Below are 20,015 nucleotides of genomic sequence, written 5' to 3' on the forward strand. Positions count from 1 at the left end.
CCCTCTGTTTGATATGCATCACATTTGCATATTTCTCTTCTTAATTCATATTGAAGTGACCTGATCATGGGGCTGTTGAGTTGTTTATTACATTCATGTGATTTGTTTCAGGCGTGTTTCTTCTTTATTGATATTCTAGCTGTATTTGCCTTGTAGATTACGGTGTAAAGGCTGAAGATGCTGTTGATTATGAAGACATTGAAGAGCAGTATGAAGGGCCAGAGGTGCAGGCTACATCAGAAGAAGACCTTTTGCTTCCAAAGAAAGAATACTTTTCTGCTGAAGTTTCATTATCTTCATTAGACTATAAAGCTTCCGTATTTGATGAAGAAAATTATGATGAAGAAGAAGATTATGACAAAGATGATGACGTTGTTGAAAATGGTCCAGCTGATCAAACTGATCTTCCAGCAGGTTGTGGTTTATGGTTTTATCCTTCTATTTTGGCATATAGGTTCTGTAAAGTGAAGCACTATTATTTCATCTGGACATATACTTGAATAGCTAAGTGTATGATTGCTAGCAATTTTCTGTTCGAGGATTTCATTGGAATATCAAGTAGTTTGCATTTTGTAATTTCTAAAAGGCTTAAGTTTATAAATAATCTGTCCATTTTGTATTTTCTAGACGGTTTTGGCTTATAAATAATCTTCCTACAGGTGAATATGTTGAATCTCTAGAGGAACAAGAAAAATATTCTGATGTTGATCTGCCTTATATTGGATCCTTTGAGACTGGGAATGGTATCAATGATGTGGAAGAGTTCCAAGAGGTCAGTCAAAACTTTCTAGTTTATGGTGTTCAAAATTCACACCCTAGATGCATCTGTGTCTGTTTATTGTAGAGTCTGTTCTTTTTCCTGTGCGTAGTGTGCATGCACACCCATGCTGGTGTGTAGTTTTAAAGCATCTATGGACTTGGTTGTAAGAAAATTAGTTTATTGCATCAAAATATTATTTTATGGTTCATGTCTAAAATATGGTAATCTCAATTTTTATTTTTAATCTTTGAAATTTGTTGTATCTTATGACCTTGTTAGTTTCCCCGTAAAATCTGTGTCACAGGTGCCTGGTGCCAGTGCGAATGTGGCGATACAGCACTTTCAAAAAGCTTGGGTGTGGGGGTGCAGATATATATAAGTTCTTTACCTCGTAAAACTGGGTTTACATTGACCTATGTCTGGGTACCAGGTCTAAATCAGACCTAGCTCAAACCAGACCCATGTTTGATTTGATTCAGGCCAAATTCAGATCTGATTTGATCCACGTGACTCAGACTTGGATCATAATAATAGGCCTGGTTCAGCTATGGGTTGTCTTTAACCCAAGTCTGATTTATATTTAGGTTGGCTGGGATTGATTCAGGCCTGACTTGGTTTAGACCTGAGTCTGATTAAGGTCCGACCTCCATCTGACGTAGGTCACATAGTAACAGTGATGCATTTTATGTAACGACCCCAACTCATCCCTGTTGAAAAGTGATTTTTTTTAAAACAATTGCGGAAACAAATCCAGAGACCCGGAGCCTTCCAGACATAACACATTCCAAAGACACAAGGGATTTTACACTAACCATCAACCTAACTAAATATCTTTATTCATTAATAATTAAAGCATGAGAACAATAAGCAAATGAAAATCAAATAAGCAAAATAGTCACTTTCTCCCAAAGTAAAATGTCAAAGTCATCATGTAGGTCTCGTAGGCTCTCCATCGCAGTCGGGCACACCACTAGGCTTCAGAGGCTGTGAAAAACATAAAGAATACGGTGTCAGAATCATATATCTTGCGTATGAATTTCTCTAATGAATCAAACAAGCAAGAAGAACATAAATCAAATTCATGCAACATTTTTAGAGGAATACAACTACAACAAATTTCAGTATTCAAATAACCCTTTCATGCATTAGTGAACAATTATTATGCAACAACAATATATTACAATTAAAATAACAGGTAAAGATGAATGATCTAATGAAGAACAAGAATATGCATGATGTTAATGCACATGCATAAGTAACTTATTATCTTTTATAAGAGTTTTTTTTTATGCATGTCCCTATTAAATGCACACAATTTTAATTTCACTTTCCATTAAACTCGCGGATACTAAAGAACGGGTACAACAAATTCTCGAAGTTCAACTTAGGTTCCTAGTTGTAGCTTAACATACACTTGTATTTTATTACTGAGTTTCACACTTGACCCTCGATCGATATCAGGAATCAACATCATCCATTGGAATATTAGAATTCAACATATAATGTCGGGACACTAGGAAAATCAACATCGACTAATGCCACTTTCTTGGTATATCAATAACAACAGTTGTGTTTACACACCACTCTAGGCAAATTAGCGGTATTTTCCTAAAACCGTGGCCGAAAGGTGAACCAACTAGTTGAGATCAGGGGCACAATTGTACACGGAGTTTTAGTATCCTCACGATTTTCCAAAACCGTCATTTAGGATTCTCACATTATATGAAGAAACATTAATTACACTGTCTTGATTTCTTTTATCTTTTTATTAAAAAAAGATTTCAGTGCACAATACTTATTTTGCAATTCAACATGCAAAACCCAATAACAATATTCGTTTTGCAAATCAACATGCAAAATACAACATGGGACCCCAGCACGTTACAATATTTAACAGTGTAATTAGTTTAAAAAACCAATAAATTTTTATGGATTTTGCAATGCATTTAACAACCATTTAAAGCAACACGTGCTCGTGGCCCCCATGGCCTACAGTGGTTCACATCAGACCACTGATGCATCTTATGCAAAAACTACATTGAACATGTAATTACACAATTATCCAAACATGTCCATAAATGCACAGTCATTTACACATCATAAGAACGTACATGTATAACAATTTCACATGCACATGAACACATACTTGCAAAATACATCTTTATTTCTACGATTCATCTCATGTACAATATGCAAACATGCATATGATCATGCTAGTGCAACAATAATGTAAATTTTAGGATTCACGTTCTCATTACATGTATATGTATATAAATAACATATTAAATTTCATAGGCATGTGTAATCAACAACTCTTTCTGTTATTTCGGGCAAACTCAAGGTACAACACATACCCACCGAGTCCAAACCATGCCACCTGCACATGGGACAACACTGGTAGTCACATGTAAATATTTCAATACTCATATGCAAGCATGCATAACAGTCCAATCATAAACATGCATAACCTAGACACGTATAGACATACAAATCTGCATATTACATATATATAAATCTATCCATTCAATATGTACAAAGTCTGCACTTTTAACATATGTAAAACTGAACATAAACATGAGCATTTGACATATATAAATCTGGACATAGCTATGAACATTTAACATATTAAATTTTGAATATAATCATGAGCATTTAACAAGCTTACACATGCACATGTAAATCTGAACATACATGTAAATCTGAATATACATTTAAATCTGAACATGTAAATCTGAATATATATGTAAATCTGGTCATGAACATGAACATATAACATTGGTAATTCTGGACATTTAACATGCATATTTATTATTCTCTTGAAAACTGCCCCGTTTTACTTTTGGAACCTGCCTAGTTTTATATTTTTGAATTTAGCCAGTTTTTTATACAATTACGAATTTTCCCAGCCGAACTGCATGTCGGCTGGGGGCTTTAACAACATATATACTGCCCAGTTTTGTTTTTTGTTTTTAGAAACTGCCCAGCCGAACTGCAGGTTGGCTGGGCCTTTAACAACATATACCACTGCCCGGCCGACACAGTTGGCTGGGGCTTATCTGATTATAAACCTGCCCAGAACTGCACCATTTTTTTTTTTGTTTTAAATCTGCCCAGCTGACCAGCGTTCAGCTGGGATTGACAGATTTTGAATCTGCCCAGCCAAACGCAGGTCGGTCAGGCCTGAACAGCAAGTGAATCTGCCCAGCCGACCTGTGCTCGGCTGGGTTTTAACAGATTGTGGGCCTGCCCAGCCGAATGCAGGTCGGCTGGGCTTATCAGTGCATACAACTGCCCAGCTGACTGGGGGTCGGCTGGGCTTAACAGATTTTAAAATCCAGCATATACTTGCATGACAGATTATGTTTACAAAAAAAAAAAAACAGAGATCTGAAATAAAACCCAACATATACTTGCATGCTTTGTGTATGAACACAACATCTTATATATATAGGCCTTGATGCACATATGTATGTATGCATTGATTATGAATAAAACATACTTGTATTATAAAATCAATTCTAAATCTGAAATACACATAAACAACCATGGATATACCGATTTTTCATAACCCAAGCATAGAAATCCAAAATCAGATTTTATGGATTCCTTAAAAAACATCACCTAAATCCAATTTAGGCTCTTTTTCCCCTCCGAATCAACAGAAAAACTCGTACCTTGTTCGGAAATCGAGAAAGACTGAAAAAATTGTCGGATGCCCGAAGAAGAAGGTGGATCTCCTCCTTCCTCTTCTTCTTTTCTCTTCCTCTCCCACAATTTCTCCTCTCTCTCTCTCTCTTTCTTTTCCTTTCTTTCTTTTCTTTCTTTGAAGTTTTTATAATGAGGGCCTCTAGAGGGTGACGCCCCCTTCTAGGGTTTCCTCAAATGTGAGCTGGAGATAGAGCTTCCCATACAGGGGGTCTATCTCCGACTCCTTTCCATATCCCATTAGATTTTTGTTTGACTTTTTCAAACTCTTTCCTTTTTCTTTATTTACTTACTTTTTTTTTCATTGGCAACTATAGAATCCTTTAGAGGGTGGCGCCCCCTCTATAAACCTTAGCTGCTCTCATCCAATAAATTTTGGAATTTATTAATTTTATTATTAAAACAATTAATTATTAATTATTTATTATTTAATAATTACCCAAAATTTTTCAGAAGGTGCCTTATCCCTCTCCGAGTTTTTTTAACATTAAATATCTCCAAATTAAACCTTTACACTGATTTTATGACTTTAATTTTGTTGTATCTAGGTTTTAGATCCGGATCCAAGATCCAAATCCATATCCAAAATCCATATGAATCCTAAACTGGATAAGATCCTAATTAACATAGGTCTTGGATTGAGTCCAAATCCATATTAATTTGGATCATATGGATCGGATCCGGTTCGATCCATTCCTTGTTCTATTCTTTTCTTTGGCACTGCAGATTCGTCCTTTTTTTTTTCTTCAGAAGATGCTGTTCTTTTCAAGATGTGTATATTTCATATGATGCACGTTATTGCTATGTCATTTGTGATGGATTTTATGTTAAGTGTATCTGGCTTTTTTTTTCTGTGCTTCAAACTTTCTTCATTTTTTTCTTTCATTATTTGTTTTCTTGTCTACATGCATCTTTCATGTGACAATCAGGGTGAACAGGAGGCAGCAAAGACAGAGTTAAATGAAAAAAGTGGTTCTTCCTTGCCTGTATTGTGTATAGAAGATGGAATGGTGGTTTTACGTTTCTCAGAAATTTTTGGTGTCCATGAATCAGTCAGGAAGCCTGATAAGAAGGTTTATCCTAGATATTCTATTTCCAGAGGTTTGTAAAATGTAATTCCTGTATAAAGATTAAACTTGATATATAGTTGCTTTGATTGTTCTCACTTACTATGCAATGTATTTACATGAAAATCCAAGTATACAATACCACAAGCGAGATTGATAGTGAAACTTTTGGAAGTTATCTATTCAATTGCTTCTTGTCGTTGGTGATGACATTTTGAAATGTTATGATCCATATGTTACATGATCGGGTTTGGGTTGGTTTGAGGCTAACTTGACAATGACTTGGGCCAGGCAGAATAAGATTGAGGTTAATTGGTTGCACAAACCTAGACCCTTGACTTAATTAAGCTCGTTCAGGCTTGAGTAAGAATCATGTTTAGTCTGGATCAGGCAACCCAGGTCCGGTTACATTAGTTTACTAGAACTAGAATAAAAGCTGCATATTTGAATATACAAACTAAAATACCTGTAGTTTATTAATAGATGTTTTAATGTTATTATATTTTTAGCATATTAACACCTAACAAAATGTATTCTGATCGCATATAATAAAATCATAGATTTTTGTAGAAAATCGCATAACTTTTACTGGGTTTTGGATGGGTCTGGTTCAGTTCTGGGCATCAGGTTTGGCTTTGAAGTTTGAACTACCTAAATAAAATGAAATCCAACCTAATGCTTAAGTGGGTCTACATTTTGAACCTGCACCTAGCTTTAACAACACGGCCTGGTTCAGGAATGGCTTTTGTCAGGCTAACCTGCCTAGGCTATGTGTTGGTGATGTGCCAGCTCTAGCGGTGCATATGCCAACACTTTTCCAGCCATGTATACGAGCTTCACGAACGCCATTTGAGCCACTGTCACCTTATTTTTTTATAGCTTTTCAATATGGGGTAGCAGTATTCTGTTTCCAATCATTGTATTTTCTATTTTCATACTGAGGTAATAAAATCTGCTGGTAAGTTTGCTATTGTTCGTACCATCTTGTTTTATGTTATTACAATTTAAAGTTCTACTGTTTGAATGACCTTACCTTCTGCTTTATTGTTTGTTGACATTAATATGTATCATGGGGGCATGCATAATTCTACTGTAAAAATACAACAACAACAACAACAACAACAACTACGCCTTCATCCCAAAACAATTGGGGTCGGCGATATGAACCAAAAAAGAAAATCATTTTGGGTCTTCCACATGAATCCTTCTCCTCCAATCATTTCTAACCAATGCCATGTCCTCGGTGAGGTTCAAAGCATTCATATCCTTTCCTATCACCTCCATCCATGTCTTCCTAGGCCTACCCCGACCTCTTTTAACTAATATATTTTCCCATTTCTCCATCCTTCTAACTGGAGCATCATTAGGCCTTCGCCGAATATGTCCAAACCACCGTAAACGATTCTCTCTCATCTTATTTTCAATGGGTGCAACGCCTACCTTCTTACGTATCTCCTCATTCCGAATCTTATCTTTTATTGTATTTCCACACATCCATCTCAGCATACGCATCTCAGCTACACTCATTTTTTGAATATGATGTCTCTTGGCAGCCCAACATTCCGTACCATATAGTAGAGCGGGCCTAATAGTCGTCCTATAAAACTTTCCCTTCAACCACAATGGCATTCTACGATCGCACAACACTCCAGTTGCATTTTTCCATTTCATCCACCCAACCTTTATCCTATGATTTACATCTCCATCAATTTCTCCATACTTTTGAATGATAGATCCCAAATATTTGAAACAATCATCCACCGGTATTTCTTGCTCACCAAGCTTCACTACACTCCCATCACTACTTCGTTGCTTACTAAACCGACATTCCATGTATTCTGTCTTACTCTTACTCAACTTAAAACCTCTTGCTTCCAATGTTTGTCTCCATAATTCTAACTTAGCATTAACCCCAGCTCTAGACTCATCAATCAAAACAATATCATCAGCAAACAACATACACCACGGCACATTTTCTTGAATTGATCTCGTAAGCTCATCCATCACTATAGCAAATAGGAAAGGGCTTAAAGCAGATCCTTGATGTAACCCAACCGTTATAGGAAAATTGGTTGTTACCCCTTCACAATTCTACTGTAAAAATGCATCACTAAAATGGATATACGCTTAATCCATGCACCATTTACTCTTTAGCAGTCAGTCTAACTATGAAGTCAGTTTAGACGTTATAAATAGTCATCATTGTTGCTAGTTTTTGCAGATGATTCTCTAGGAATCACATTTTCTCCTGATTTATGAAATTGGGATTGAAATTTGGATTGTCGCTGGTATCTAATTTGCTTATTTTTGTATGCAAATTACTGTGTCTGATGTCTTTTTAATCATGGTTGTAAAAGTGCATCTCTTTTATTTTGGTTGGTCTATTATTACACTAAAAGGATTCTTTTTTTTTTCTCCGTGCAGATTTTCTTAAGACAATGGATACTATAGATATTGCTGAAGAGGATGAGGAGGCTTTTCTAAAAGGCTCATGCCAAAGATCATCCCTCAGTAAAGTGTGCACTACAACAATAGAAGAATGTGAGACATTAAGGGATACTGATATGGATCTCAAGCCTGGTGTCAGCTTAACATCATCTATGAACTGCATAGATCAAGAGAATTCCTCTCTTGTTGCTCGGCCAATGAAAGAGGGTACCATCAAGGATCTCTATCTATCAGATGCATCATTATTCAGCCCTATATTTGATCCAATAGAGCAGTATGACTGGGAAAATGACATAGTTTGGGGGAACTCTCCACCTCGGGATCAGGAGCATATGGAGAGTTGTACAACTATAGATATTGACATTGAACCGGGGCAGAAAATACAGGAGGCGGAACCTGGGATGGAGCATCCTGAAAATGATCACAACCTTTTCCTGCACAGTCATCCTGTCTCTGTGGAGCCTTTTGAATCTGCAAAGTCCATCAATAGAATCTCGTTCACGACTCAAGAGAGAAACTATCATCCTCAAATTCTTAGGTTGGAAGTGCACTCAAATTTAGATGGTTCTCCTTATTCAGAACTTGGACAGAGAAATGTGAAAGAAGAATCATGGAAAGGAAATGTTGCAAGGCATCTAGTAAAACCCTCCGTGAAAAATTTAGAACTGCTAGAGGGTTCCTGGCTGGACAATATCCTTTGGGAACCACATGAAGCTGTCCCAAAGCCAAAGCTCATTCTTGATCTTCAAGATGATCAAATGCTTTTTGAGGTTTTTGATAACAAGGATGGTAGGCATCTTCGTGCCCATGCGAGAGCAATGATAATTACACGACCAGTTAGGTCTGTTTCAGGAGAGTATCCTGAAGCTCATAATCAGGGAAGTCTTTCTGCTGGTCGATTTAATATTTCCAATGACAAATATTACTCCAGCAGGAAGGCCTCTCAGCAATCAAAGACACATTCTAAAAAGCGTGCTGTTCATGGGGTCAAAGTTATGCATTCAGTACCTGCACTGAGGCTACAGACAATGAAAACTAAGTTGAGCAAGTAAGAACAAGTAGTGCTCTATCTATTTATTTTCCTTTTCAACTTAATTTTCAGGATCACTTTCTTTTGCTCAAACATGTAATTTTTTGGTTGGTTAACATTTAGATTGTTCTCATTCGTATTTAGTAGCTAGATACCATAGTTGTGCTGCTATATTGTCTGAATGCCATCAAGTCATTGAGCTGCAGGATTTGACTCCTTTTTTTTTAGATTGAAAATGCTAGCCTATGCAATGTTGCTCTTGTATGTTCTCTTTAAAAAGCAGTGGCTTAAGTTGGCCACTACATTTATGCTTTACATGAACCCACACACATATACCCACAACTATACCTGAATGTAATGGGACTTTTGGGACATGGTGACCCTCCAGCAATCCAATTGCCAACAACTGCTAACTGACAATTTGGTAACATGGCATCATCTTAGGGTGACCTAGGTTGAGAATGTAATGAAATATGCGGAAAAGCAAAGAGTGCACTAAGCACTTACAACATCCACTAATGAACAAACAACAAGGGCTAATACCCAAACCCACAAGAGACAACACAACATAAAAATATAAATGTCTCTTATTGAAAGAGAGAGAGCTCTCAAGAGTGAGAAATACAAGAGGGGTTCACCCCTATTTATACACAAGAGAAGGAGAGGGGGAGGGCCAAGAGGCCTCAAAAGGATTTGTGACCGTTGGGGGCTCCCAACGACTACATGGTGGGGCCCCTTTTGTGTGAGCAAAAAACAAAAAACAAAAAACAAAAAAATGATTTACAAAAAATAAAGAGGAAAATAAAATAAGAAAAACAAGTACCCCTATCGGGTACTTGTGAAATGACAAAAATACCCCTATCGGGTATTATATATATATAAATATATATATGTATATATGAATTACATGTATTTTAACACCCTCCCTCAAGCTTTACGGGGATATAACCGAAAACTTGTTAAGAAGAAACAAAAACCGAGGAGCCGCAAGAGCCTTAGTGAAGAAGTCCGCCAACTGGTACTCTGATGTGACGTAAGGTAGTGCTATAGTTCCTCTTAGGTATTCATCCCGAACGTAATGGCAGTCCATCTCAATATCTTAGTACGCTCATGGAAGGTGTGATTGCTTGCAATATAGATTGCGCTTTTGTTGTCGCAACACATCTTCGAAGGAGTAGAGATGACAATGCCCATATCACTGAGGAGGCTTCTTAGCCACACAAGTTCCATGGTTGTAGTGGCCATATCACGATATTCTGCTTCTGTCGAGGACAAAGATACTTTGTGTTGCTTCTTGCATCTCCACGAAATCATAGAGTCACATAAGAAAACACAAAATCCGATAGTTGAGACCCGGTCATTGGGATTTCCTCTCCAATCTGCATCAGTATAAGCAATTAAATCAAGTGACGAGGCAGAAGAAAGAAAAACTCCCTTAGTTATGGTATTTTTGATATATCTGACAATCCTTAAGACTGCACTCATGTGCACGGTTGTAGGTGCATGTTGAAACTGACTGACAGAGTGGACGGCATGAGCAATGTCTGACCGTGTGATGGATAAGTAGGTTAGAGACCCAACAAGTTGCCGGTAGGGAGTAGGATCCTCGAGAGGTGTTCCATCTTCCAACCTTAATTTTGCATTGATGACTTCTGGGGTTTCTGTCTTCTTATCATCGGAGATACCAGATTTGGAACAGATGTCAGCAGCAAGTTTCATCTGAGAGAGAATGTACCCTCGAGGAGAGTACGCCACTTCAATTCCTAAAAAATATCTTAAGAAACCAAGGTCAGACATATCAAAATTCTCTTTCAAAACTTTTTAATATCATTAATGCCTTGCTCATCACTTCCTGTGATGATCATATCATCAACATAAAGTAGTAAAATAACTACTGAAGACCCTGCACTTTTCACAAACAAAGCAGTGTCAGTATAACATGAACGAAAATCCAAACTTGTCATTACATTACTAAATCTATCATGCCAAGCCTTTGGGGCTTGTTTTAAACCATATAATGCCTTTTTAAGTTTGAGAATCTTATTTTTACCAATACATACTCCAGGTGGGGGATCCATGTAAACTTCTTCATTTAATTCGCCATTTAGAAATGCATTCTTAACATCGAGTTGATAGATAGGCCATTTTTTCACTGACGCAATAGCAATAAGAGTCCTAACACTAGTCATTCTAGCAACAGGTGCGAAGGTTTCTTTATAATCTATTCCATATTCCTGAGCATATCCTTTAGCTACTAACCGTGCTTTATAACGTTCTAATGAACCATCACTCTTGGTTTTAATTTTGAAGACCCATCTACATCCTATTGATTTCTTTCCAGTGGGTAACGAAGTTATTTCCCAAGTTTTTGCTTTTTCAAGAGCACTAAGCTCTACGTTCATGGCTTCAACCCATTGGGGAATATCTTTGGCCTCATTATAGTGTGAGGGTTCATGAAATGAATGCAACGCAATTAGACATGCTCTATATCTTGGAGTTAGGGACTCATAGGAAACAAACCTATTAGGAGGATTGGAGATCCGACTGGATCTCCTTAACGAGGTTTCTTCTATGTTGGATCCTTGAGAGTATTTTTCTAAGGCACTCATCTGAGATTGTTGACCATGCCTAACATATGTTTGGATTGGTCTATTATTCTCATCTATAACATTATCAAGAGGAATTTCCTCTAGGTCATTCAAAGATACATTAGAGATTTCCTCTTCTTGAGGAGTCTCATCTTCTTGAGATAGAAGTTCAAATAAAAAAGTATATTCACTTTCGTCAATATCTTTAGTTTTCACAAAACCATTTTCATTTTCCAAAAATGTTACATCTTTGGATACATAGAGTTTGTTATTTTTCAAGTCAAAACATCTAAAACCCTTTTGATTTTCTCCATAACCCAAGAACACGCATTCAACAGCTTTAGGAGATAATTTGTCCCGTTTATGAGTAAGGACAAAACATTTACATCCAAAGACTCTTAATCTATTGAAGTCGGGTGTTCTTTCAAATAGTTTTTCGTATGTAGATGTATTTTGTAAGGATGAAGATATCATTCTATTTATTAAGTAAGTTGAGGTTAAGGCCGCTTCGGCCCAAAAATTCTTTGGAATTTCTTTGGAAATAAGGAGTGTCCTAGTGGTTTCTATGATGTGTCTATGCTTTCTTTCGGCCAAGCCGCTTTGTTGGGGAGTCCTAGGACACGATCTTTGATGACAAATTCCATTTACTTCTAAATAGTTTTGAAATTCATTTGATAAATATTCTCCACCCGAATCGGATCTAAGAGTAGAGATATTACTTGAAAACTGATTTTTAACTATCATATGAAATTTTTTGAAAAAGTCAAAGACTTCGGATTTTAAATTGAGAAAGCAGATCCATACATACCTAGTGTAGTCATCGATGAAAGTGACGTAATAGGAGTACCCTCCTTTAGACATGACGGGAGAAGGACCCCAAACATCCGAATAGACTAACTCAAAAGGTCTTTTGGACACAAAAGTTCGGTTTGGAAAATGAGTAGATTTCATTTTGCCAAAAATACAATTCTTGCAAACAAAATGTTTCTCATTACAAAATTTCTTTCCAAATGGAAAAGAGTACATTTTTGAGAAACTTGGATGTCCAAGTCTTTGATGCCAAATATCAATATTTTTATCTTGGACATGGTTACAAAAAGAGTTAGTGGGGAGTTTCAAGTTGCTCATGTAATAGAGATCTCCCCTCCTATGGCCTTGCCCAATCAGCTTCCCGGACCGGAGATACTGTATAGAGCAATCCTTAGTTGAGAAGGAGATTTTACATCCATGATCACATATTTTAGCAACAGAGAGGAGATTTAAATTAAGTTGAGGTACAACTCTCACGTTTGGCACAAAGAAATCTTTTGAAAAGTTTAAGGTTCCAAAACTTTTTACTTGTAAAGATGTACCATCGGCAGTTGAAACATAGGAGTTTTTATAATTATTACATAAATCGGAAAGCTCATTTTCAAGAGGGGTCATATGAAAGAAAGCTCCAGAGTCAATGATCCAAGACGACATACCTGGAGGAGAGGAAGAAGCTACGGCGGCACCCGAAGTTGATGGAATCTTGAGTAGAGTTTGAAGTGCTTCCGATAGTTGAGCAAGAGAAAAAGAGTCATTTCCTTTGATTGTTTCCTCTTTCTTTTGAGTAGCTTCTTCAACGGAAGCAACCTTATTTTTTGGTGCTTCATTCAACTTAGGGCAATTAGGTCTTATATGACCCGGTTCTTGACAATGGTGGCAAATGGCTTTTCTATAATTGCCATTATAGTTATTTTGTCTTCCAAAATGTGGAGGTTTTTAAGTTTTCATGTGGTTGCCGGGTTTTGATACGGCCAAGACATCATCTCCTCCTTTAATCATGCCAAGACGGGTTTCTTCTTGGCATATTTCGGCTATGGCATCTTCCAAGGGAAGAGGTTTTGATCTATGTAAGAGGGAGGATCTAACTTGCTCATATTCGGGCCTAAGCCCATGTAAAAATTGGAAAAAGTGTTCTTTTTCCAGTTGTTCTCTCCTTAATTCCACATCTATACTAGAAACCCATTTTGGTTCTAGTAAAGATAGCTCATCCCATAGAGGGCCAAGAGTGCTAAAGTAATCCCTAACACTCATTTCTCCTTGCTTGATAGTCCGGATTTTTTCTTGAAGAAAGAATTGACGAGCAAGGTCTTTTTGGGTAAACATACCTTTCATGAAGAACCATGCTTCATTTGCCATCCGAAATTTGGCAATGTTGGCGCAAATCTTGAGCTCCACATTGTTCATGAACCAAGCAAGAATCTTGGCATGCTTACTTTCCCAATCTTCTATTTTAGATCGGTGATCTTCAATGGCCTTCATGCGGGCATCTCCTTCAAGAGCTTTCTCTTGATCACCTTCCATCTTAGTTAGTTGAAGTTGCGGTTCCGGAATAGTGCCCATAACGTATCCCCAAAGCTTTTTCCCCTTGAGGTTGTTTTCCATGGCGGCGGCCCACATCATGTAGTTGGATCCATTGAGCTTGAAGGAGAGATCAATCTTTTGTTCTCCTTCCATGATAATCACTTACAAGAGGATAAAAAGAAGAGAGATATAACAAGAACAAAATATAGCTACACAACTAGCTATATTAAGAAGAAGAGCATACACAAGGCTCTGATACCATGTAATGAAATATGCGGAAAAACAAAGAGTGCACTAAGCACTTACAACATCCACTAATGAACAAACAACAAGGGCTAATACCCAAACCCACAAGAGACAACACAACATAAAAATATAAATGTCTCTTATTGAAAGAGAGAGAGCTCTCAAGAGTGAGAAATACAAGAGGGGTTCACCCCTATTTATACACAAGAGAAGGAGAGGGGGAGGGCCAAGAGGCCTCAAAAGGAGAGCCACCTAGGGGGCTCCCCATGTAGTCGTTGGGAGCCCCCAACGGTCACAAATGTGACCGTTGGGGGCCCCATCGACTACATGGTGGGGCCCCTTTTGTGTGAGCAAAAAACAAAAAATAAAAAAATGATTTACAAAAAATAAAGAGGAAAATAAAATAAGAAAAACAAGTACCCCTATCGGGTACTTGTGAAATGACAAAAATACCCCTATCGGGTATTATATATATAAATATATATATGTATATATGAATTACATGTATTTTAACAGAGAAGCTCACACACTTGTCTCTATCATTGTTGTTGGTGGAAAATGGTAGTGAATTAATTTGGTCCTTGGAGGTAATCTGCGAAATGAATCTCTGAATATGGAGCTTTCAAAGACCAGCTTTGTTAGTCTATTTTTGGCTTGGCCCCTTATTTGAATAGTGGTGACCAGAATATTTCATAATTGAAATAAATGTTGAAAGGTCATTTTGTAGCTCCCCATTTTTGAGATAACGTTATTTTTTAAACCTAAGTCATAATTTGATTATCCAGAAAAACTAACTGTTTCAATAGTTATGAACAGAATGTTTCTTGCATTGAAGAAATGTTGAAGGGCCATTTGCTAGCTCCCCATCCTTCAGATAATGCTATCTTTAGTCCAAATATGATTATCCAAAAAAAGAGTGAAATCAATTCTCATTTAGAGGTCATTGTGTAGTTTTTGCAACTTAAATACACATCACTGATATGATTAACAAATTCTTTTGCTAATTTTCCAGCTGTTAGTGGGCTTTTGTTTATCAGTGTTATGTATATGCTTTCTTTACCATTTTTTTTTTGGATTTTTAAAATTGCTGATAGGAAGTTTGAAATTAATTGCTAAGAATATCATTTTGAATTGCTGTCATGTATTCTTCTTATCTAGTGTAAAAATATATGATTTTATTATAAATTTTATTGTGTTCCTGAAAACTGTCAATGACTGAAAAATTTGTTTGGCACAGCAAAGATATTGCTAATTTTCATAGGCCGAAGGCTTTATGGTTCCCCCACGATAATGAAGTTGCTGCAAAGGAGCAGGGACAGCTTTCTACAGAGGGGCCCATCAAAATTATACTGAAAAGTATGGGAGGGAAAGGATGCAAGCTGCAAGTGGATGCCACAGATGCTGTGTTGGCCCTCAAAACAAAAGCATCAAAAAAACTAGGCTAGTAGACTCCCCATGTCTTTTCCAATATATTTGTCATCTTGATCCTTGTTGTAGTTGAACCTTTTTGGTACTTTTCTTACTCTTTTCTCATATGTGTAGTTGTCATATCAGTGTTAATTACATTTTATACTGCTTGATACTTTGTTGCTGCTAACAGTATCATTGCTTTAAATTGTGTATACATCTGGTTTGGTGTTTTCACACTGTAGGTGCTACTGTTTAAGCAGAATGTGCCAACATTTTTTTGTAGACCTAGTGATTCTCTTTTTATTGCAGATTTTAAATCTTCTGAAAGAGTGAAAATATTCTATTCTGGCAAAGAGCTTGAAGATCTTAAAACTCTTGCCCAACAAAATGTACGACCAAATTCTGTTCTGCATCTTGTGAGAACAAAGATACATTTATGGCCAAAGGCACAAAGACTTCCTGGTGAGAACAAGCCTTTACGTCCTCCTGGAGCCTTCAAGAAGAAATCAGAGCTTTCTGTAAAAGTTGGGCATGTATTTTTGATGGAGTAAGTTGCATCACACAGTTTGTGAACCTTATTTGCTTTAACTTATTGCATAGAGTAGTGTGGAATGAGTATTTTCCATTTGACTGCTGGCCACGACTTCTTGCCAAAGTATTTGTGTGCACCAACATTAATGGGCTGCTTGTTCTAAGCTTCTTACTCGCCTTCCATTGCAACTAAAGTTTTCTATGGGAACTTCCAATTTGTGTTTATAATTAAAATATATCTGATATTTTTTTGTAATAGACACCATCATACATCTTGGTATTTGTTAACCAGTATTATATTACTTTTCTGTACATTGTTCTCTCTCTTTCTCATTGTTTTTATTGTTTGACTAGATATTGTGAGGAGAGGCCCTTGCTTCTGGGAAATGTTGGAATGGGTGCAAGGCTTTGCACATATTATCAGAAATTAAATTCTAATGATCAAACCGCTCTTTCATTAAGGAATGGAAATCATAGCTTGGGAACCATGCTTACACTTGAACCAGCGGATAAGTCACCTTTTTTGGGAGATATCAGGCCTGGCTGCTGCCAGTCATGTTTAGAAACAAATATGTATCGGGCTCCTATATTTGCCCATAAGGTGTCCACTATGGACTATTTGTTGGTGCGCTCATCAAAAGGGAAGCTTTCTTTGAGACGCATTGATAGACTGCATGTTGTAGGCCAACAGGTGAGCCCTTCGGCTGAACTTGTATTTTTTTTATTCATGTAATGGTTAATGGTCTCCATGTATATTCTTCATATTGTTCTTTTTCGATAACCTTTTCTGTTGGAAGCAGCATATTGTGTTCATTTTTTTATTTTTGTTTTGTTTTTTTAACTTTTCATGCATATATATATATATATATATATATATAATCCATTTGGTGCTAACCCCATTTGGTGCTAAACCGCATGCTAAATAGATTTTTTGGGCTTTTTTCATATAAATTCTGACCGTACAGATGTGATCTATGTACTTGATTTTATAGGGATCAGCTCTTGAAGCGTTTGATTCCAACACATGGGTGAGTTTTTATAAAGTTCAAAAAATCAACGGTCCAAAATCTTTGTAAAATTTTGAGCCTCCAAACATCACTTTTTTCATCGAAAACACATGATCCAGGTGTGGATTCTTACTAAATTGACCATGCCCAACATATTTATAGGGCCGGAACCACATAAAAAGCACCGGAGAAGCTGAAAAACCCATTTAGCACGTTGTTTAGCACCAAATGGGTTTAGCATAGACCCATTTCTCTCTCTCTCTCTCTCTATATATATATATATATAGAGAGAGAGAGAGAGATAGAGAGAGAGAGAGAGAGAGAGAGAGAGAGAGAGAGAGAGAGCTGAAAATATGAAGACTACCATGTGAACCAAGATTTTCATGGGTTTTTGGTTCTTTTCTCTTGAATCTGACTGTACAGATGTGATCTACATGCTTGCTTTTATAGGGACCAGCTCTTGAATTATCTGATTATGATGAACAAACCGGATTTTTTAAAGCTTTAAAATCAATGGCTCAGAATTTTCATAAATATTCAAGTATCCAAAATCATCTTTTTATCACAAATACATGATCCCACAGTGGATTCCTAGCAAATTCACCGTGATGAACACATCTGCATGGTCGGATTTGCAAAATTGTTGGAAACACCCAGTTCACACCGGTAGTTCTCATATTCTAGCAGTTATATATATACAAGGTGCTTCTATGGTGGTACCCACTTGATTTTCATAGATCTAAACTTCAAATGCAAAATCTAATCTTTGGATCATGTTTGACGTGTTCTTTTTACTAGTGCCACTAGAATATGTTAAGTAGAAATCTGTGAACTTGAGTATCAAACGAGTATTTCATGGATTTTTTTTCTTAAATTTCACTGTACGAATGTGATCTAGATGCTTGGTTTTACAAAAACAAACTCTTGGATCATCTGAAGAAGGATCTTTTAAGGCTTGAAAATCAACGGCTCAGAATTTTCGTAAATATTCAAGCATCCAAATCTCATTTTTTCATTGAAAATACATGATCTAACTGTCAATTCCTAGCAAATGAACTACACCGAATGCATTTGCAGGCTTGGATTTAAAAAAAAAAAGTGTTGGAAATGCCTAGTTCACACTCCTGTTCACATTATTTCCAGCTGACATATTCTGGTGACCCCTTTTTACTATGTTCATGTTTTAAAGTGGATTGAATATAATGCTTTATACCATTTCTAAACCACCTTTATTTTTCATGAATTGTGAACCTTTGATTTTTTACTATCTCGAAATTGAGATCTTGTGGTGTATCAAACATGATAAAACCATCTATCATAGTAAATAAACCACGTTAAACACATCTGTATCGTTAGATCTACCATTTGTTGTCTAGATCCACACAAACAATAGTATGTACATTCGTATGTATCATGGTACAAAACCACCATATATTTTTTCATATATATAAAATTGGATCTTGGATTGTCAGAACTTGCCTCGGGATTCATGCTCTGCTATTCACATAGGGAGAAGATAGAAGCAAAGTGTAAGTGTAACGCCCCAAAAATTTTAACTTTAATTATTGAAATTTCGAGACCAATTTTTTTTTATAAGTAAATCAGATCTTATAATGCATAAACGATTTTAAAAAACAGTTAAGACTTTGGGCGGAGTTACACTAGAGATAACAATAAAATCAAAATGTATGGGATATACACATTTCAAATCACATACAATATAAAACTGAAATATGAAGAGTTTTAATTTCATTTCAAATCAGAGTATAAAAACAATAACTCAGTCTCTACGTGATCAAGTACTTAAAACGAAAAGATCATGTCTACCAAGATCGCAAGGTAAGAGTGGACCCTCAAGGATGCAGCTCGATCAGTCCTTCGCTCCAACAACTCATCATACTTTACTTGTCCCCCATAAAACATGGTCAGACTCGCTAAAGTCTGGTAAAGCAACATAAACTCAAACGTAAGGAAAACATATCAAGCATTTAAAAGTAAAGACATGATATATTATTCATCAATCGTCAAGTGATAGACAAGGGGATAACATCCTATGAGTCATTCATTTCAAGCATTCGAACATAAAGCATTTAAAAATATTTCATCACTTAATATTCTATTCAACCTTAACTCACATAATAAAGCATAATCTATATGCATTCAAGTCATATAAGTCATCTCATAAATATATATATATGCATCTAAGATCATTGCATCATTTTCATATGCATTCATAATTCTTATAAACAATAAGTCAAATCACATTTGACCATTCCAAGCTGAAATACATGCACTTACCTTCTAAGTAATTTTGTAACGCCCCAAAATTTCGACTTATGATATCGAAAACATTATCGAAAAACCTTTCAAAGATTTAAAGTTTTAACTTTAAAAAACCACAGCGGAAGACATTTAGAAAGGAGCATAAGTCAACAATTCTGGGTACGTTAACTGAAAAACCATCGTTCACATGAACACCAACTTAAACGAATTGAGGAAATAAGGCAATAGATTAAAAATCTGCAGTTTATTACAAAATGAACATTTTTCCAAAGTTCAATAATCTAAAGAAAACTCAAAAAGACTCAGAGCCAAGCCGCCAGCAGAAAGAAGATAAATCTTGATCCATATTGCACCACGCCATCGGCCGCCTGTGAAGTCCTACTCCTCACCTGCCCATGAAATGGGTCAGTTTCATAACAAACCAGTAGGTGAACAAACAGATAAGTAGAATAAAAATAAAGCAGGACATTCATGAGATAAGCAATTATGATATTTAAACAATCAATACAATTGTAATCTATTCTATCTCAATCATCTACAACTATTCAAGAAGATATTCTTTAAGTTCTGATATTAACTGACCTGTGGGTACGCACAAACGCGAAACGT

General features: G+C 36.4%; 1 protein-coding gene across 1 annotated transcript in view; it reads left to right on the forward strand.

Moving 5' to 3' along the window:
• Nucleotides 1-20,015, forward strand: part of HAF01 (HAC13 protein (HAC13)) — a 166,497-nt gene that overhangs the window by 40,951 nt on the left and 105,531 nt on the right. The window contains exons 6-12 of the mRNA XM_090019611.1: nt 157-414; nt 660-772; nt 5,395-5,566; nt 7,957-9,028; nt 15,413-15,615; nt 15,895-16,132; nt 16,471-16,807. Coding sequence (XP_089875737.1) covers nt 157-414; nt 660-772; nt 5,395-5,566; nt 7,957-9,028; nt 15,413-15,615; nt 15,895-16,132; nt 16,471-16,807 — 2,393 coding nt within the window. The remainder of the gene's footprint in view (nt 1-156; nt 415-659; nt 773-5,394; nt 5,567-7,956; nt 9,029-15,412; nt 15,616-15,894; nt 16,133-16,470; nt 16,808-20,015) is intronic.

This window comes from Nuphar pumila, chromosome 10 (assembly GCF_984573655.1).
Source record: "Nuphar pumila chromosome 10, dmNupPumi1.hap1.1, whole genome shotgun sequence".
NCBI lineage: Eukaryota > Viridiplantae > Streptophyta > Magnoliopsida > Nymphaeales > Nymphaeaceae > Nuphar > Nuphar pumila.